Source organism: Cotesia typhae, unplaced genomic scaffold (genome assembly GCF_013202065.1).
Source record: "Cotesia typhae breed Kobodo isofemale line unplaced genomic scaffold, CoteBio_Ctyphae contig_50, whole genome shotgun sequence".
Taxonomy (NCBI): domain Eukaryota; kingdom Metazoa; phylum Arthropoda; class Insecta; order Hymenoptera; family Braconidae; genus Cotesia; species Cotesia typhae.
Genome location: NW_027423758.1, coordinates 2,648,559 through 2,667,797, shown reverse-complemented (window position 1 = coordinate 2,667,797; position 19,239 = coordinate 2,648,559). Strand labels below are relative to the sequence as shown.

General features: G+C 26.0%; 2 protein-coding genes across 4 annotated transcripts; one reads left to right on the top strand and one right to left on the bottom strand.

Moving 5' to 3' along the window:
• Window positions 1-24: 24 nt before the first annotated feature.
• Window positions 25-18,581, bottom strand: LOC141531643 (uncharacterized). Of its 3 annotated transcripts, none has more exons than XM_074249563.1 (5): window positions 18,337-18,581; window positions 3,774-4,129; window positions 3,399-3,670; window positions 1,966-2,344; window positions 25-778 (listed from the first exon to the last, which is right to left on the bottom strand). In XM_074249563.1, exons 2-5 carry the CDS (start codon window positions 4,114-4,116, stop codon window positions 606-608), a joined length of 1,167 nt encoding a protein of 388 aa, XP_074105664.1. In that variant the 5' UTR covers window positions 4,117-4,129; window positions 18,337-18,581; the 3' UTR covers window positions 25-605. The 3 variants fall into 3 exon arrangements, with proteins under 3 accessions (XP_074105664.1, XP_074105665.1, XP_074105663.1); XM_074249564.1 differs by lacking the exon at window positions 18,337-18,581 and adding an exon at window positions 6,296-6,316 and having other exon boundaries at window positions 3,774-4,053; XM_074249562.1 differs by lacking the exon at window positions 18,337-18,581 and adding an exon at window positions 4,213-4,895.
• Rnh1 (ribonuclease H1) lies at window positions 7,894-18,327 on the top strand. The gene is made up of 7 exons (XM_074249575.1): window positions 7,894-8,055; window positions 8,325-8,562; window positions 15,679-15,797; window positions 15,864-16,032; window positions 17,036-17,182; window positions 17,270-17,534; window positions 18,069-18,327. The coding sequence occupies exons 2-7, from the start codon at window positions 8,456-8,458 to the stop codon at window positions 18,150-18,152; spliced, it is 891 nt and encodes a 296-aa protein (XP_074105676.1). The 5' UTR covers window positions 7,894-8,055; window positions 8,325-8,455; the 3' UTR covers window positions 18,153-18,327.
• Window positions 18,582-19,239: the final 658 nt, after the last annotated feature.

The window sequence follows — 19,239 nt, the reverse complement described above, 5'->3', positions numbered from 1 at the left end:
TAAATAATTTTAATTAATTGGATTTTAAATTAAATTTTTAAACCAGTTAATTAATATTAAAGGGATATAAGTAACGAAATAAATTTTTTTTGGAAGAGTAACATTTTAAAATCAGTGTCGACTAAAAAAAAAATTTTTTGTCACATACCCCTTAAATTGCTGTAAATATCAATGATTATTTTTGAGAATAACTTTATAATAAAATTAACATTGTGCATTAATAAAATAGATAAAATAATTAAATAATAAAAGCTGTTGTATTTAAAATAATTGCAATCAGCATTTTATAAATTTTTTTAATTACTTGCTGATATTAATATAAAATATTTAAAAGTTAACAGAATATATCAATGATAGAGCCAATAATTATTTTCAATAAAATGACATTAAAATTAAATATTCTCCTTACTAAATAATCTCTCAGGATAATAAAATATCAATTAGCTATACGAGAGGCACTTGAGTCAGTCTCAAACGTCATCCGAAGCTCACTTGGAAGACTTTTTTTTTTTTAATATAAAAAACGTAAATGGTAATTTTTAGTCAAAATAAAATGCCTTAAAAAAAAGGCTATTGCTCATTTTAAGTTTTAATTATCAAAATATTCAAGTGAAACGGTAACACTCGACAATATGATTGAGCATATTTTGAAAGGCTACTGAAGGTATTGATCCATACCTTTGTCTCCATAAATGATTTGTTATTATTTGCTTGGCAGCTCCACGCGTTGACTCTTGAATTTCTTCACAAATTCCAAGACCGGTTTGCCATATTGTGGCTGCAATAAAATAAAGTTTGTAAATATTATTATTATTATTATTATTATTCTTATTCTTAGTTTTATTAGTTGTCCACACGGAAAGAACAAGATGACACTGGATATCATCCCAGATTAAACTCAGTGATATCTGTGGTGAAAAAAATTTTTCAGATAGTAGCTAGTATAATCCAGATTATACTGGGTGATATCTGGATTATACCCATTGTAATCTGGATTATACTAGCTACTATCTGAAATTTTTTTTTTACCTAGTATAATCTGGGATGATATCCAGTGTCATCTTGTTTTTTCCGTGCAGTCTAATACAACAATTTTTTCTCTAATTTTTCGTAATATTGTTAGCCTGTGTTCCCCTTCAGGCATAAACAATTTATTCTCAATTCATATCTAAATTTGTCATTAAAGATAAATTTGACTGGAAAAATAATTCAAACGGCCCAGACCAGGACTCAAATCTGAATCTTTTGGTTACGCGTCAAAGGCGCTACCTGCTAAGCTATTCCTAGAGTGAAACACATGTTAACAATATTACGAAAAATTAGAGAAAAAATTGTTGTATTAGACTGGACAGTCAATAAAACTAAGAATATAAAGTATTGTAAAACCAGTCTTTAGAGAAAATAAATATTAAAAATTATTATTATTATTATTATTATTATTATTATTCGACTAAATTATCGGCAGCTATTCGGCTCAAAACTAGACTTTTTGCCAGTAGCACTGCGTAGAGCTAATTATGTCATGTATGATAATTCATTTTTAATTTATATCATACGTATATGGAATGCACTGCCAGCTGAGACTGTGACTGTGGATAATTAAGTTGAATTTAAGAATGCATGCCTCAATCACTTTTTCGAACATGACAACTAGCAATTGCAATCTTTATTTTTAATCTCATTTAAAATATAATTTCCATGTTGAATTATTATGATTTTAAATTAAATTATTTGTTTGGATTAAATGATCTATTTGAATTTCATTAACATTTAAAATTGAATTGAATTGTAAGCCTTTAATTAATTAAGTAATTTTGTACTGAGTTATATTATATACAAATGCAAACCAATGTATCTTAAATACTGATGGCTCTGAGGGAGCTTAGGTTCCAAAGCCAAATAAAATTTTTATCTATCTATCTATTATAAAATTAATTAAATGCTAATATAAATTAATATAATTACCAAGATTATTTAAAAGTTGATGAGTATCCGGGGTATCGAATTTTTGTAAGTGCTCAACACTAAAAACTCCGTATTGCTTTAAATCTTGGAGTGCTTCATAATTACAACAGCGAGCTCGAGAATTAGCTACAATATAACTTCCAGGTAAGACTTGATTTACTATTTGTTTTATTGCTTCTTCAATTATTCCAGGTTTTTGTTGTTGTGGATCGATATTATTATTGTTTATGTTATTATTATTATTATTAATAATAGTATTATTATTGTTGTTGTTGTTAGTATTATTGTTATTAATAATACTGTTGTTATTGTTACTGCTAATGTTGTTAATATTATTGTTGATAATATTATTATTATTGATAGTTTTCATCTTTGGTAGCTAAAATATGAAAAAATATTGTTAATTAATTGAAATAATTATTAGATTACCCAATAGAGTAAAAAATAAATTTTTTTAATTTAATATTGACTACATTAAAAAATTTTGGTAATTTTTTACAAGTGGGTGAACCATTTTAATTTTCATTTCGTTGAATGAAATTTCTATTTGATTTTATTGATATATTTTTTTTAAATACATAAAAAAAGTAATTTAAAAAAAAAAAAAATTGATTATAACAATTTTTACAAATTTTCAAAAAAATTTGTAAATTGTTTAGAAAATTGTGATATTCAACTTTTTAATTTTTTAATTGTTCGTTTTTATATGTACTTTTAAAAAAAAAAATATATCAAAAACATAAAAAAAAGATAAAATAGAAATTTTATCCAAAAACATGAGAGCCAAAATTTTTTCCAACTTTTGAAGAAAAAAAAGGGTAATTATTTTAAAGTGGGGTCAACCCCATTCTTTGGCCATATCAAGGTGTAAAATTAACATTAACATTAATTCAGAATTTTAATACTCAGAGTAAAATTATGTTATAAGTTACTTGCATATTTATATGCATTTATATAAATTAAAAAAAAATAATTGATAGTTATTTACAAGTGGGGTCCACCATTTTAATTTTCATTTTTTATAACGAAATTTTTTTTCGAAAATCTTGATATATATATTTTTTTTAAATACCTAAAAAAATAAATAATTAAAAAAAAAGTTGATTACCACAATTTTAACTAATTTTATAAATTTATAAATTTTATAAAAATTATAAATTTATAAATTGCTCGTTTAATTATGTACTCTTAAAAAAATAGATAAAATATAAATTTTATCCAACTTTTAAAGGCAAAAAAGCTATCGAAGTCTTTATTTTTTTCACGATATTTTTTATCAATATAAATGTGCTGTAAAAACAAGCAATATTAAAAAAATTAAAAAATGTTAATTTTTCATTTAGATATGGTGAAAAATAGGGTAGGCCCCACTTGTAGATAATTACCAAAATTTTAATAAATACTTAAATTATTCAATACAAAGTTATTGTTACCTCAGGTAAAGCTTTGATAATATGCAACCACATTCGTGGAGGCAAATGATTTGCTTCAGCAATACAGAGAATTGGCTGTGAATTATTATTACGTTTTCTTGTAGTAATTACATCAGGAGTTGTGTCTGTCATATACCCACTGGGAAATTCATCAACTAAAACAACGCAACCTGGGCCACCAAGTTTAAAATCTTCTGGGTGAGAGTTAACATAAAATTCAGCGACTTGGCTGCATCTCTCATAAACTTTTTTGATTACATGCTCTTTAATTTCTGTAATAAAAATAAAAATAAAACCATTCATTAGTATCAGAAGAAATAATTGACTTTTACTTTTATGAACAGTTAAAAATTTATTAAAATAAAATCTTTATACCAAAATTATTCGCTGCAATGTCTGACGGAATATCCTGACACCAAGCTAAAATAAGTTGAAGGCACGTTCTAAAATCCCCTTTAACTCCCATAAAAAAAGAACCTTCTCTGATAGATTGTTTTTTAGAGCACGTAGGACAAACCCATGTGTATCTGTCAATAACCCGAGCTGTATTCCAAGCTAGAGTTTTACCCTGACATTCGGGCTGTTGGCATCCTAACGTCGTTCTTATCAGGCTAAACTCTTTCAACCAACTGCAAAGTTCTCCTTCGTGGCCTTGCTGAAACATCGGACGCACCACAAGATCAAATAAGCCCCCAGAATCTCCAATTTTATCAATCATACATTTGCCATTACTAAAAATAAATAAATTAATAAATAAAAATAATAAAGTCAATCTATTAAATAGTTTTGATTGTTCAAAGTTAATAAGAAATACCTTGTTGGTGTTGTTGATGTGGCAATTTTAGAATTCGTCATTTTTAAACAAAGTTGAAAAATATTAAATAAACAATTTGTGTAAAATGAAAATTAATATTTATGTTAAGACAAATTAAACAAAATAAAAAAAAAAAAATGGAGAAAAAAAATAAAATTAAATTAAAGATTAAAAAAATAATTAGAGCGTCAGACGGCCATGCGGGATAAGGGTTGGAGTGTCAAATGTAAACAACGCCCTTCATACCTCTACTCACATAAAACCAAACCAAAGATTAAACGATAACTTCGTGAATAAATAAAAGGTTTTATCCATCTCGCGGAAGTTTTACTGAATTAAAATAAACAGCTCGGTTGATAAACATTTGAGCGTGCTTTCAACATCTGGAATACTCTTGATGGTTGGAATTCTATCACTCCAGTCAATAAATAAAATAAATAAGTACTTTTTGATTGAAAATGTTTTTTGTTTCTCAAAAATTAGAAACTTTTCATTTTCAATATCACTCAAAATATTTTCTTCTACAAAGTCAAAGCCATTGTTCCATACTACTACACTGATAAAAAATTTAACTTGGCTCAAGAGCAAGAATCTTGAACCAAGAACACCATTTTAAAGAAAATAAATTTCTTGAAGCAAAAAGAAAAATTCTTAAACCAAGAAAATTTTCTCAACTCAAAGAATTTTTCTTTTTGCTTTAAGAAATTTATTTTCTTTATTTATTTATTTAGAAGTACAAACGCCAAACGGCAATATACAGAAATTTAACATACAAAATTATGAATTTTAATATAAATATAATAATTAGGGTCCAGGACTTTCGCAGTTGTTTAAATGAGCATTCATATGTTTAACCTCAAATTTAAATAAAGAAAAAGCGCCAACTTTCTGGCCCTAATAATAATACACGCATAAAAACGATTTCGTTGAAATAATATAAGACGGGATAACTAAAAAATATGCTGTGGTAACAAATGAGTATAGGTATAGCAAGAAATCAGTGGTAGGCCCATAGGCAGTGTGGCCAGAACGTGCTCTTTTCTTACCCCCACTTTGTAGGACACTCTCATCTGACTATATTGAAAGCAGTACAAAGTGGGGGTTAAAAAAATCGCACAACTAAATTTTTTGTCAGTGTAAATTTTACAGAGTCATTAGAATCAATATTATTATGAGTTTCTATAACAAGTTTATCAATATAATTAATTAAATCAAGATCAATCGGTAAATTTTTTAAATCAGAATCATCAGAATCATTATTTCTTAATTCTTCATCGTGACGAACAAAATGGCTATCGCAATGATCTTGTTTGTGATAGCTACTGCTGTTTTTAATACTTTTGTAGTCAATACAACCGTTTCATCAAATTTAAACGTTTATAATTTTGTTAGTACTCACGGAGTATCATTTTTGCACCTATATTAACTTTGGCTTATATTTAATAATGATTTCATTATTTTTTCGATTGCGGAGAAATTTTTCAGAGTGCTCATTAAACCAATAGCTCTTAAATAAAAATCTTTTGAAAATTTTAACTATCGAAAAAATTTTTCTGTTGCCACTCGCGAAAGGAATTTTCCGAACTACACTTCCAGTAGCGTCTGAAGACACTTTCGGGTTCAGTGTTAATAAATCATTGAATAGATCAATTTGTTAATGGGTTCAATAGAATAAGAAAAATTTATTTTTGAGAAGTACGGGTTAGCTAGTGAGCGAATAGAAATATTTTAGTTTTATAAAATTTATTTAAATAAATCTAATTAGAAATACACGCGTGTAACTTAAAACGAGGTGAAGCTAATGGGTTTTCGGGACTAACTGTCCATCTAGGCCTCTGACCTTTCAAGAGGTAGGGGGTACTTGATGGAAGTATAGAGGAAGTATATTAAGGGTAGGAGTACTTAGTTGTACGAAAGTATGGGTCTATAGATACAAGTAGGTATAAGTATAGATATAGATTCTAAAGGTATGAAGATATAAATTCTATTTGCCTGATTACATCACGATATTCCACTTTGTTATGCTTAAAATTTTTTAATGAGTCCCATAAGCTTCCTTGAACACCAAGACGGATTTTCTTACCTTCATGGCGGATTTGATTAAGGACAGATGCATTAGGAATGATATGATAGGAGCTGCCTGCTCACCATACTCTTGGTACTTTTTAATTAGGTTTCTTTTAAACAACTCTTTTTTGGAGTTCTAAACCTTTCGCAAATTCACGTCTTTGTTCTCCAGTGACAGGTCGTTTTTTTGAATGAGGAATATTACGTATTAGCGTTGTATGTCCCTTGTAGAAATTTTTCTCTGAAATAAATCTTAAAAAGTCTTAAAATCTCTGAATAAGAAGACTTTAAAAAGAAGACTTTAAAAAGATCTTTTTCTTTCTTACTAAATGAAAAAAAGAGAGAAGAAGTCTCACAGTAAAAAATTTTGCGTCATTGCATCAAAAAATTTTGTGTTAAATATTTAACACTTTTTTGTATTGATTTAACAGAATAAGTGTTAAATTTACACATAAAAGTGTTAAATATTTAAAAAAAAAATTTTTATCACACAATTTTTTGATGCAATGACGAAAAATTTTTTACAGTATGTGAGCAAAATAAGAAAGTTCTTGACCCCCGGAAAGGGGCCGAAAAAAATTAAAAACTTCCCCGAAATACGATTTTTGCGTTAGATTTCGAAAATTAAGTTAAAACTATTTTATTGTGAGGTCTGACCCTCTGTATTGTCCTTAGTAAAACATGTTTTTCTTCTTAACTAAGACCGTAATATTTGGTTGTACTGTACAGTGTAAAATAAGGAATCCTTTGTACAACTCAAGTATCTAAGGTCATAAAATATTTTAAGCCTATACAGGCTTTCTTATTTTAGCTGCACAAATGTGCTTTAAATGTGTTTTTCACATTTAAAAACTAATAAAAAAAAATACGTTATTTTTCTAAAATAAATATTTCTAAGAACAGAATATCTAAAATATAAAACATATAGAATCCAACAGAAAATTTCAAAAAAAGTTTTAAATAAAAGTTGTAGAGCATAAAATTTTAGGTCTACTTCACTCAGACCATTTTCCCCCTAAAACGCATTCTTTCACCCCTAGGACGGTTCAAAGGATTAAAAAATTGAAAATTCTTGAAACAAAAATTAAGTTAGCCGACATCTAAAAAATTTTAGAATTTTTTTATTGAAAAAACTGTTACAAAAAAATAAAAAAAAAAATTCACATGAAAAAAAGGAAAAAAACTACCAGTGAAATTTTTTTTGTCGATATTTAATTAATCAAAAAAATTAAAAAATTGCTAAACCTCTGCGAATTTCAATAACACTGAAGTTGACAGATATTAAAAATTTTTTTAGAATTTTATAGCAATTAAATTATTAAAAAAAATTTAATCAAAAAGTTTCACACGTGAAAATTAATAAAAATTACAAGTGAAAATTTTTAGAAGCATTTTTTTATTGTAATTAATTTGTTAAAAAAAATTTTTAATTGACAGCTGACCGCTAACTTCAGTATCATTAATTTCGATATAATCTTCTTTAACAATACTAATCATTTAATCGTATTTTTGATTTTCCCGCTTCCGTAGATTGTCCTGCTACTATTATTATTATTATATACTATTGAAGTTTCCGACATCATTTACAGAGAGCATTGCAATCAACCTTTCGGACACAAAAAAAAAAATATCATAAAAAAGATAAACATATGATTTGGACAAAAGACTTGCCATAACCAAAAGCAATGTTGTGAAAAATTAATATTTAAATATAAGTACATTTGATTATGACTATTTCAAAGAATAGTAAATACGAATCTGTCATTTAATTCGAGAGTAAGTATTTATTTATTTACAATTTTAAATATTATTGAAAATATTGAATACCCAACAATTTGTGATTGTAAAATTGTATTAAATAACATAAACGCACGTGCAATTATAAAAATGAAAAGAATTGCTTTTCTTTAAATTTTTATTTTCTAAATCTTTAATGAATTTTTAAATTATAATACAACACTGTTGGATATCTGGGACTTCCGGTATTATTCTAGTCGTAAGGCCTTATGTAATATTTTTTATTTTATATTTTATATTTCCCGTAGGTTCAAACAACTGAAGAAGTACATGGATGAAAACTACAAGAGCCTAAGAAAAGGTCTTTGTTTGATTTTTAAAGAGGGGAAGGGATTTTTAAGTGCGCAGTAAATAAGATTAGTCTAACCGTCTTTTGCCCATGAGAGGACGTTTGTCTGTGCTGCGCACTTTTTATTTAGGTTTATTTGGAAACATGAGTTACTACGCGGTTGCTAAAGGACGTAATCCAGGAGTTTATCACACTTGGTAATTATTAACAATTTTTAAAATAGTTGACAATTATTTCTTTTTATTTATCTACAGATTCGGTAGAATCTGGCGCCAAGTTCCGTTCAAAAATTCCGTTGTAAACGGAGCGCCAGACTACCGAATGTGTTTACCGTAAGCAGAACGATATTTTTAGGTTGTAAAATTTTATTAATTCTACAGAACTTTTTTTTCTCCAATATTACTCTATAATTATACATTATATGTTATATTATCAATATTAATTGATAATGGTCATTGAAAATAATAAATTCTATTTAAAATTAATTAAATTCTCTAGCACAAACTATAGCGACCCAGATTTTTAGATTTTGACTTTTTTCTTATGGAGAAAGTGACATGCCACAGACTAAATAATTCGAGAATGTATGGTAACTCTCCACTAGATGGGAGACTACAGTTAAAAAAAAAAAAGTTATGAGCTTGCGTCGATGCTCACTAGGGCTCGTCAATGTTACTCTAACACAAACTGTAGTTAGAAAGTTCGAAATCGAAAATAAAAGAAATAGTAACAATCATCACCAATATTATAAAAACCATGAAAATTTATTTTACGATTTTATAAAATATAAATATTATGATTGATAATTTGTCTATCAATCTAAACCAAAGGATATACTTGATGGAATTTTATTAATGCTTATTAGTTACTCTACGAGATATAAAAGTTTAACGTGATTTTATTGTTACAATTGTTTGTGCACTAATTTTCCGCGGCAAAAGTACATAATTTGAATTGAAAATTTTTCAATCACATAAAATGTTGAAATTTTTTTTTTTTTTAATAAAATCTATAGAATTTACTATCAACTTTACATATGAATTTTTTTAAATTAACTTTTTTTTAAATTAAGTTCTATTTATTAACTAGAGTCAATATCTACAAGAGCTCACATTGTTTGGATTTGGTTTCTATGTAATAGTCAGCTGATCATTGCCTTAGTAATTCTGTTCGAGTGTTCTACAGACATAGGTGGCACTGCTATACTGCGACCAAACTGCGCGGACATTCAAAACGACAATATTCTGTACATAATGCTTATATTCATTATGAGTTTGATGAATCGTATTATTTACTAACAACATAATTATGATAATAATAATATGTAATAAAAATAATCATGCTAATAATAACAATAAAAATGAAGATAATACTGATAGTTATTATAATGATAACAATAGATTGATGTTAAAAATAATTGCATTCATAATATTGAACAATACGATTATTTTATTAAATTATTAAGGATTGTGGTATTAAATCCAAATTCACAATTTCCTAAATTACAAAAAATATAAAAAATTTTTCCTACGATTTTATAAAATATAAATATTATGATTGATAATTCAAGTCTATCAATCTCATCCAAAAGATATACGCGACTAATTTTCATGAAATTTTATCGATGCTACTAGTTTCTTTACGGAAAATAAAAGTTTAATTTATTTTTATAATAATTTTATGAACATTTCATATCCGTGGGAAAAGTACAAACTTTAAATTAAGAATGTAAAAAAATTTCTTATGAATACAAAAAAATTTACAGAGTAAACTACTAACTAAACTATCCAACAACCTTCTATGTGTATGTTGTTAAACATATTGTTCTAATTTAATTTAATTTATTAACCAGACCAAATAGATAATACGCTAAACATTGTTTGAGTTTTACTTTCTTCGGATATACCAGCTGTTCAGGATCTCGAGAATTCTCATTAAGCAGTGTGTACATTCTATGATCTTTTGGTCATTTCCTATAGGTGGCATTGTTATTCGATTGAGCGGGTTTCAAATAATCATAATTTTTAGATAATTCGTATTGTAATTATGCGTTTGATGCATTGTCTTATTTACTAGCAACAATATCATAATAATAATAAATGATAATTTAGGAGCTGATTTTAAAATGGTATTAAAGTAAAATTTCAATTATTTGAAAAAGCTTTCGTTGTAAGAGAACAATTTCCATTATGCTTGAGTTATGCAGTAACTATTGATAAGAGTCAAGGTTTAAGTTTAAAAATGCCATCATTGAAGCAGGGAACACCATTTTTAATGTTGGTCAAATTTATGTAACCCTATCTCGTGTAACAGAGTTACGTGGACTATATTTAATCAATTTTGATCCTCATTCCGTTAAAGCAAGCTCTTCAGCAATTAAAGAATATAATCGTTTAAGAAAAATTTATAGGTCTGATTTACCTACCATACCAATTCCTGATACACGTTGGCAAAAAGTATGGGATATGATTTGGGCAGTTGAAGAACATTCTATTCAAATTGAACCCAATAATGCGAAAAAAGCTTCTCTTAATTTATTAGAATTTCGAGGTATTGAAAACTGTGATAACGTTTCCGATGGTCTTGATTCAATTATTCTATGTATATTTAACAATACAATAATTAGAAAATTATTAATCACTCATAGCCCAAAAAATCAATCTGTCAACAATAAACTTAGTAATTTATACAGCAAATATAATAATCGCGAATTACTTTTAAAGTCCAGTGACATTAAAGAGTCATTAATAGAGCAGCCTTATTCTATGACAAATAACGATCCTGTATCAGTATTTCTTAAAATTTGTGATGATAATTGTGATATTCGAAATTTAGTACAATTTAAATTAGAAATTAATGATCGATGCAAAACATGCAATTATTCCAATTCTTACAGTATACTAGAAAATGTATTATATGTTTCAATATATGATGAGAAAAAAACATTTGAACTACAAGAATTAATTGATTCATCATTTGGATATTGGTTTACTAATTTAATTACTAATTTCAAATTTTGTGAAAATTATATAGAAGTCAAAGAAACGCTAACAAAAATTTCATTAAATTCCTTGCAACAGATATTAGTTGTGAAGTTACATGTGTCCATCAAAGGAAAAAATAAATTAATAAATAGGAAAAAAGGGTTTATAAAATCGGTACCCAAAGCAAAAATATCAATATGTAATACAAACTATGCTGTTGTAAGTGCTATATTTTACTCTTCAAAAGATGGTAATTCTGAAAATTATCATGTTGCGATGATTAAACAAAATTTATCATGGATCCAAATAGATGATGAGACTGTACAATCAGTAAGATGGCCTGCGAATTCTAAAAGTGCTTACGTATTTTTCTTACAAAAGAAGTAAATTGAAAACTTGAGGTACACCGAAAGAAAGAAAGTCTTAAGTCAAGCGTAAATTTTCTTAAATCAAAAAAATCTTAAGGAAGATTGAAAATTTCTTGAATGAAGTTAATTTTTTTTAAGCCAAGAAAATTCCTTCTTGCTCCAAAATAACTTCGGTCTTCCTTACAATTTTCTTAGTTCAAAAAATTTTCTTTTTCTATGTATATATGACATCTTAATACTTAAAATATATTAACTTATCTTAAACTTAACAAGAAATTAAATAAAATATCTACTACTAACTTCTTTTAAAGTTAAAAAAAATACTTAAGTAAATGAGCACAAACAACAAAACAAAAATTTTTTAAATTATAATACTAAATAAAAAAAAATTAATCCACAGATTCGGTAGAATCTGGCACCAAGTTCCGTTCAAAAATTTCGTTGTAAACGGAGCGTCAGACTACCGACTGTGTTTACTGTAAGCATGACGTTTTTCTGAGGTTGCAAATTTTATTTTAAATTCTACGTTCTTTCTTTTTCTTAAATTTCTATTATAACAGTAGTTCATACCTTTTTTTTCCTAATATTAATTAATTGAAAAAATTGTTTAGTTCTATGAATCAGAATTATTTCGGTTCAGACAGCGTTGAATATAACTGCTTAAATTTTGTCCCTATTATAATTTTTTATTCAGATATCTCTGCATAGGAACACTTTTTAACAATAATACTAATTATAATACTAAAAGTAATAATATCGGTAATAATAAATTGATGTTAAAAATGACAGCAATAATAATATTTATCATTATCATTATTATTACTAAAATAATTGTTTGTTATTTTCATTGAATTAATGTGTATTGCAGTATTAAATCTAAATTAAAATTTTTTCTTATTAAGAAAATGTCAAAATTCTCTTTGTATATATAAGAAATGTATAATTTTCATCGATAATTTAAGTTATCGATTTAATCCGGAGGCGTTTACGCGGATTAGTCAGTTTAAATTTTTTAATACCACTAGCTAATATGAGAAAAGAAAACTTTAATTTTTTTTATCATAATTTGAGCTGTAAAATCAAAGAACGAACGACTTTTCATATGATTATAGCTTTGCCTGAAAAAATTCATTTATTTATGAATTTTTACTATTGCGCGGGAAAAGTTTACGTTTGAAATTAAAAATGTAAAAGTATCTTATGAAACAAAAAATTTTATAGAACAAATTATCATACAACCTTCCATGTTTATGTTTGAAACATATTTTTTAATTAAATTTTATTTGTTAACCAGTTTAAACACACAAACATTGTATGAGTTATACTTTCTTCGGATAAACCAGATGTTCAGTGTCTGGGAATTCTCATTAAAAAGTGTGAACATTCTGTGATCTTATGGTTATTGCCTGTAGGTGGCACTGTCATCCAATTGAGCGGGTTTCAAATAATCTTAATCTCTTGATAATACGAAACATGACTATGCGTTTGATATATTGCGTCATTTACTAACAACAATATCATAATAACAATAAATAATATTGGTAACCATAATAAAAATAACAATAATAGTAATTATAATACTGAAAGTATTAATATCGGTAATAATAAATTGATGTTAAAAATGAAAGCAATAATAATGTTTATCATTATCATTATTATTACTAAAATGATTGTTGTTATTAATAAATCCGAATAAAAACAGTTTCACTGTAAAAAATTGCGCCAAGTCCACGTTCATAAAACTCATCTCAATAACATTAGCACTTTACAAAAAAAAATAAGACTCGTTTCAAAAATTTTCATTCTTTACAAAAAGATGTGAAATCCGAACAAAAACAGTTTCACTGTAAAAAAATTGCGCCAAGTCCACGTTCATAAAACTCATCTCAATAACGTTTGCACTTTACAAAAAAAATAAGACTCAATATAATAATTGTCATTCTCTACAAAAAAAAGTGAAATACAAAAAAATACCAAGAAACTGTCATAATGTTAAAAAAATTGAAAGAAAATTTGTTGAAAATTTAAAAATTAAAAAAAAATTTTTTTATCGTACTTGGCGCGCGCGTCATTGAGTACCCCAAATTTTTTTCAGGATAAATAAACATCCTTTGAATGATTAAAAATTTATAATTAAGTCAACCTATAAAATGCATGAATTTAATTAATCAACTATTATTATTTAATAATAAGTTTTACAAAATTTAGGTAAAATCGACATGTCATACATATGTTATTTGAAATTTTTAATCTTCCAGACATCATTTATGATTTTACTAAAACGCCCTCTCGTGTTTGGTTATGAAAACTACTTCAAAGTAGATACAATTGAGTGCTCTAAAAAAGAAAACATATGGCCGACTAAATTGAGAAAATGCGGTGTGATTGCCAATCAAAATGTGTTAATTACAATTAAACTAAGCAATATCAAGTTTCTTCATTGAAGCTTAATGACAGAGCTGAAAAAAATTGAATCCAAAAATTTTATATAATTTCAGATGATTTCACCACACCACCATATTGATAGTTATGTCCACTAAAAATTTTAAAAAAATTTAAAAACGGATTTTTTCACTGAAACTGATAATTAATCGAGTAAGCAGTGTTTTTAATGAGTTGAGTATGCTTGACTAATGTAAATTTATAAGTATAAGACTGTATGAAATCATATATTATGTAATTAGAGCTGATCAGCCCGAATATGTATAACTATACATAATTACATAAATTCGAGCAAAATCGTTTTTTCTCGGGTTGAAATTCTTCCGAAAAAATTTGGGGTACTCAATGACGCGCGCCAAGTACGATAAAAAAATTTTTTTTTAATTTTTAAATTTTCAACAAATTTTCTTTCAATTTTTTTAACATTATGACAGTTTCTTGGTATTTTTTTGTATTTCACTTTTTTTTGTAGAGAATGACAATTATTATATTGAGTCTTATTTTTTTTGTAAAGTGCAAACGTTATTGAGATGAGTTTTATGAACGTGGACTTGGCGCAATTTTTTTACAGTGAAACTGTTTTTGTTCGGATAAGATAATTTTGTTACGAAGCTGTACGTGTTTTTAAGATTTTTTATGAAAGTGAAGTTAGCCGACATTTAAAAATTTTTAGAAATTTTATGAAAATTAACTTAGCAGATAGTTGATAATTTTAAGAATTTTTGTAACAAATAAATTATGGTAAAAAAAAAAAATTGATATTTAGAAATTTTAAAAAACTACAAATGCAATTTTTTGAAAATAATTTTTTCGAACAAATTTATTTTTTTTACAAAAATTAAAAAATTATCACGTGACAGCTAACTTTAATGTCATGAAATTTTTTATTGAAAAAATTTAAATCAAACAATTAATTGTTAAATTGAAAAAAAAAATTTTTAAAATTAAAAAAAAATTTCACATGTAAAAAACTTGAAAAACTACAAACGCAATTTTTTAGAAATATCTTTTTAGTTGTAATTTAAATAATAAAAAAAATCAAAAATTTTTAGACGTTACTAACTTCAGTGTCGTGATTTTTTGAAGACACTTGCGCTTTTTTCATTGAGAATTTTTTTTTTAATGATATAAAAATTTGCAGACGTCCGATATATTATAATACTAAAATTAGCCGGCGTTTTGAATTTTTTAATTGTTTTTTAATAATTAAATTAGAACAAAAAAATATTTGTTAAAAATTGCACACAGTTTTTCAAATTTTTTACAAATGAAATTTTTTTTTATTTTTTATAATCATTTTTTCAATAAAAAAAAATTCTAAAAATTTTTCAATGTCGGCTATCTTAATTTTCATAGATAACTTTTGTAGAAAACGAATAACTGATAATGAAAAATCTAATAAATTATGAAAAGTGTGGAAGTTTCAAATCATTCTTCAAAACAAAATTTTAGACATTTATTTATTATCATGTATAACTTAAAATATCATAGAAAAAATTAAAATAATTAAATTTTCCAGGGATGATTGTAAAAGTGAAGTGAATAAATATCCCGGGGCTGTATTCAAAAAATTTGCTAGCGCAGACGAAGCTGAGTCGTTCATAGCAGAACGCAGTGGTTCAAGTTTCAGTAACAAGAGTATGTTATATTATTCATTATAAATTTGAAATTTTTTGCTTATTAAAACATAATTATTCTTTAAAGGAAGTTACAGCTCATATAGCAGTGGGTATTCATCAAGTTCCAGTGAGAATTTAGTCACGAAATATTTTAAACGAGATTCGAACGCGTCTAAGAGTAAATGTAATAGAGTAAATTCTAATGAAATAAATTATTCATCACGCTCAAGCAGTTCGGAATCATATTCCACCGGGTAAATATAATTTTTAGTACTGAAGTTTTGATTTTTATTTATTTTAAAATAATATTTTTTTTTATAAATAATTTAATCTTGGGAATTAATGTGGATATTAAATGAAGATGTTAAATCTTTATTATTAAGAGAATAACTAAAATTTTGTGGTCAGTGTATTAGAGATTGGAGTGCTGTTAAAATTTTACGACCCCAGCTTGTTCAAATTCTCGGTACAAATACGTTTTAAAAACTTGGAGGTATAGTTGGACGCTAAAATTTAATAGATTTATTTATTTATTTATTTATTTATTTAATCATTCAAACGCCGATCGGCTTTATACATTAGATTTACATCAATTAAATTTAGTTATAGGTGAAAAAAAAATAATAAAAATAAAGTAAAAAACAATATTAATATTTCAATAGAATTAAATTAAATTAAATCAATTTTCATTTACATTATAAGTTTAAATTATTAACATTATAAAAAAAATATCTCTAAGAGTAGTTATTACAAGATAAAATGAAATGAAATATAAAAATTATAGTTTATGTATATGCAAAAAATACGTATTATTCAGAAAAGACTATTTCATTGGGTGGTAATATTTTTTTTACTTAATAAGATGATGTACTGTTTTTGTTATTTATTATTCGGTTTACGGTTCAATACTTTTTTTTATAAATAAAATAGCATCTGTCGGCTATTCTAGACATGTCAACTTTTAAGTTAACAAAAATATACTTGTTTTGATTTATAATTGAAAAACCTTACAGAAATCAATTACTGTATCATTAACTAATTATAACAGGCGCATATTACTCATAATAAATGTACGGAATTTGAATTACAATAATTTGAAAAGTCTGTTCAACTACGGCTCCCATTTTTATTAGTGTTCAAGTACTGGGTACTTTACCTTAATTTAAAATCTTCATTTATTGTCCAAATTCCAAAGATTAAGTTATTTAAAATATTTTCAAAATGCACGAGAACAAATATTAATTTTTTATTACATAGATCAAGATCATTTTCATCCTCCAACAATGGTTTTAAAAAAGATAGCGACGGTCGTGTAGATATTTATACTGATGGCGCTTGTACCTCCAATGGTTCCAAAAATGCAAGAGCAGGTATTGGCGTTTATTTTGGAGATGATCATCCCTCGTAAGTTATTTTTTTTCACAGTAATAATTATTTTAAATTTCATTGGCTATTAATTAAAAATCTAATATTTTACCTATCGGCAAATAGAAATGTTTCGAAGCCAGTACAAGGTCGGATAACAAACAACAGCGCTGAGATAGAAGCTGTAATCGAAGCAGCGAAAGTTGCCAAAGATAATGGCTTAAATAAAATAAGGATCAACACTGACTCTAAATTTTTGATAAATTGTCAAACTAAGTGGATGAATAAGTGGAAAGCCACGGGATGGGTAACTTCCAAAAAAGAGCCTGTTTCTAACAGAGAAGAGTTGCAAAAAATGGACCGAGTCCTGTCCGAGCTTGATGTTGAGTTTGTAAGTGATTTTTTTTTTTTTTTTTATACACTGATAGAAAAACAATCTCGATTCAAGAAACTTTTTTTCTTCAAAATTTGAACTCTTGAAACTAGATATAGATACATTTCTTTCAAGAATTTTTGTCTCTTGGTTCAAGATAGACGATAACATTGATTCAAAATGTTACCGATTTGTATTAAGAATTTTTTTTGAGCCATTAATTTACTTATTTCCAAGAAATAATTTTTTTTCGGTATAACAATTAAAGACTATTTAGTTTTTTGACATATACTTTGATGAATTATTTTAAGTTTTTTAAACGATAATTTTATTTTGGTTGAAAAACTAAATGTATCGATTGAAGATAATATAGCTCTTAAGCCAAGAAAATCTAAATCAAGACAAGAAATTCTTAAAGCAAAATAATCATTTGTCTTCCAAAATAAATTCTTAGATTAAGAAAATATTTCTTGAGTCAACATAAATTTTCTATCAGTGTACTAATTAATTATCTTGTCTGGTTTTTGACTTATCGCAATGTTTATATGATAGAATCACGTTCGAGGACACAAAGGCGTTTATGGAAACGAAATGGCTGATAAGTTAGCCCGAGCTGGTGCCAAACAATCGAAATGATTATATTGTTTACTTTTTTGTTTTACTACTCTTCGATTTTATTTAAAAAAAAAAAAATGAATATGAGTTTTGCGGATAAATTTACGAGCCCATTAATTATTAATTTAAAATTACAATATATTTATAGCAGTGGCATGTGTTTAAATAAATAAATAAATTAATTAATTAATTTTTTGATATTTACCGTAAAAATAAGATCAATTTTTTCACCCAAGTGACTGAAAACAAGTAAGTTATCAGTTTAAAACTAAAAAAATTAAACAATTAAAGGAACAATTGAATACTCGATACTCAAATATCTGTTTTCCTTTAATTATCATTATCACGTACTTTAGGAATAAATAATAAATAAAAATTCACTTATAATAAATATAAGTCCTTATTTATATTCTCTGTTACTGGTGTCTCAAGTCATTATTTAAGTTTAAATAATTAATGATGAATCCATTTAACTATTTGCTGATACTATTTGCAACTCTCGTCCATTCACAAGTAAGTGTTTTTGAATAAATTTATTTTATCAATATTATTTATAGTTAAATTTTATTTTGACAGATTTCGACCGAACGATTAAATGTCACCTGCACTTTTTATGGAACAAAAATAAAATTGACGCAAAGCGAGCCGTTTACTGGAGTAATGTACATAAAAGATCGCAAAAATATTTGCAAACAAACTTACAAAAATGTTACGACACCGATGTTTATTATAAAACATGATACTTGTTCGACGGTAAATAAAAATGGGTCATCATTTAATTTAATTGTCAAGTCGAATAATTATAAGACAATTGGGTACAGCGTTAAATGTTCATTTGTTAATACAACTCAAGTAATTAATTTGAAAAAAAAATTAAAAATTACTTCGAGCGTAGAATTACCTAAAAATTCAACGGAAACTTCTGATTGTTCCTGGAATTGGTATCTTTATTGGTTTATTCATAATCCATCTAATGAAACCTGTAATTGTAATTGCACAAATTAATATTGTTTACTTTTTTTAACATTAAAAAAATATTTGTATCTGAATTTTTTAAATCATTAAAATTAATGATAAATTTATTAATTCTTAAAAATATTTACCTGTT

Excerpts from the sequence above, each read along its gene's own strand:
- LOC141531643 (XM_074249562.1), bottom strand. The coding sequence starts at position 4,253 with ATGACGAATTCTAAAATTGCCACATCAACAACACCAACAAG. Across the intron at positions 4,130-4,212 it reads ACATCAACAACACCAACAAG|TAATGGCAAATGTATGATTG; the intron begins GTATTTCTTATT and ends ATTTATTTTTAG. Across the intron at positions 779-1,965 it reads TCAACTTTTAAATAATCTTG|CCACAATATGGCAAACCGGT; the intron begins GTAATTATATTA and ends ATTTTATTGCAG.
- Rnh1 (XM_074249575.1), top strand. The coding sequence starts at position 8,456 with ATGAGAGGACGTTTGTCTGTGCTGCGCACTTTTTATTTAGGTTTATTT. Across the intron at positions 17,183-17,269 it reads TTTGGAGATGATCATCCCTC|AAATGTTTCGAAGCCAGTAC; the intron begins GTAAGTTATTTT and ends ATCGGCAAATAG. Across the intron at positions 17,535-18,068 it reads CCGAGCTTGATGTTGAGTTT|AATCACGTTCGAGGACACAA; the intron begins GTAAGTGATTTT and ends TTTATATGATAG.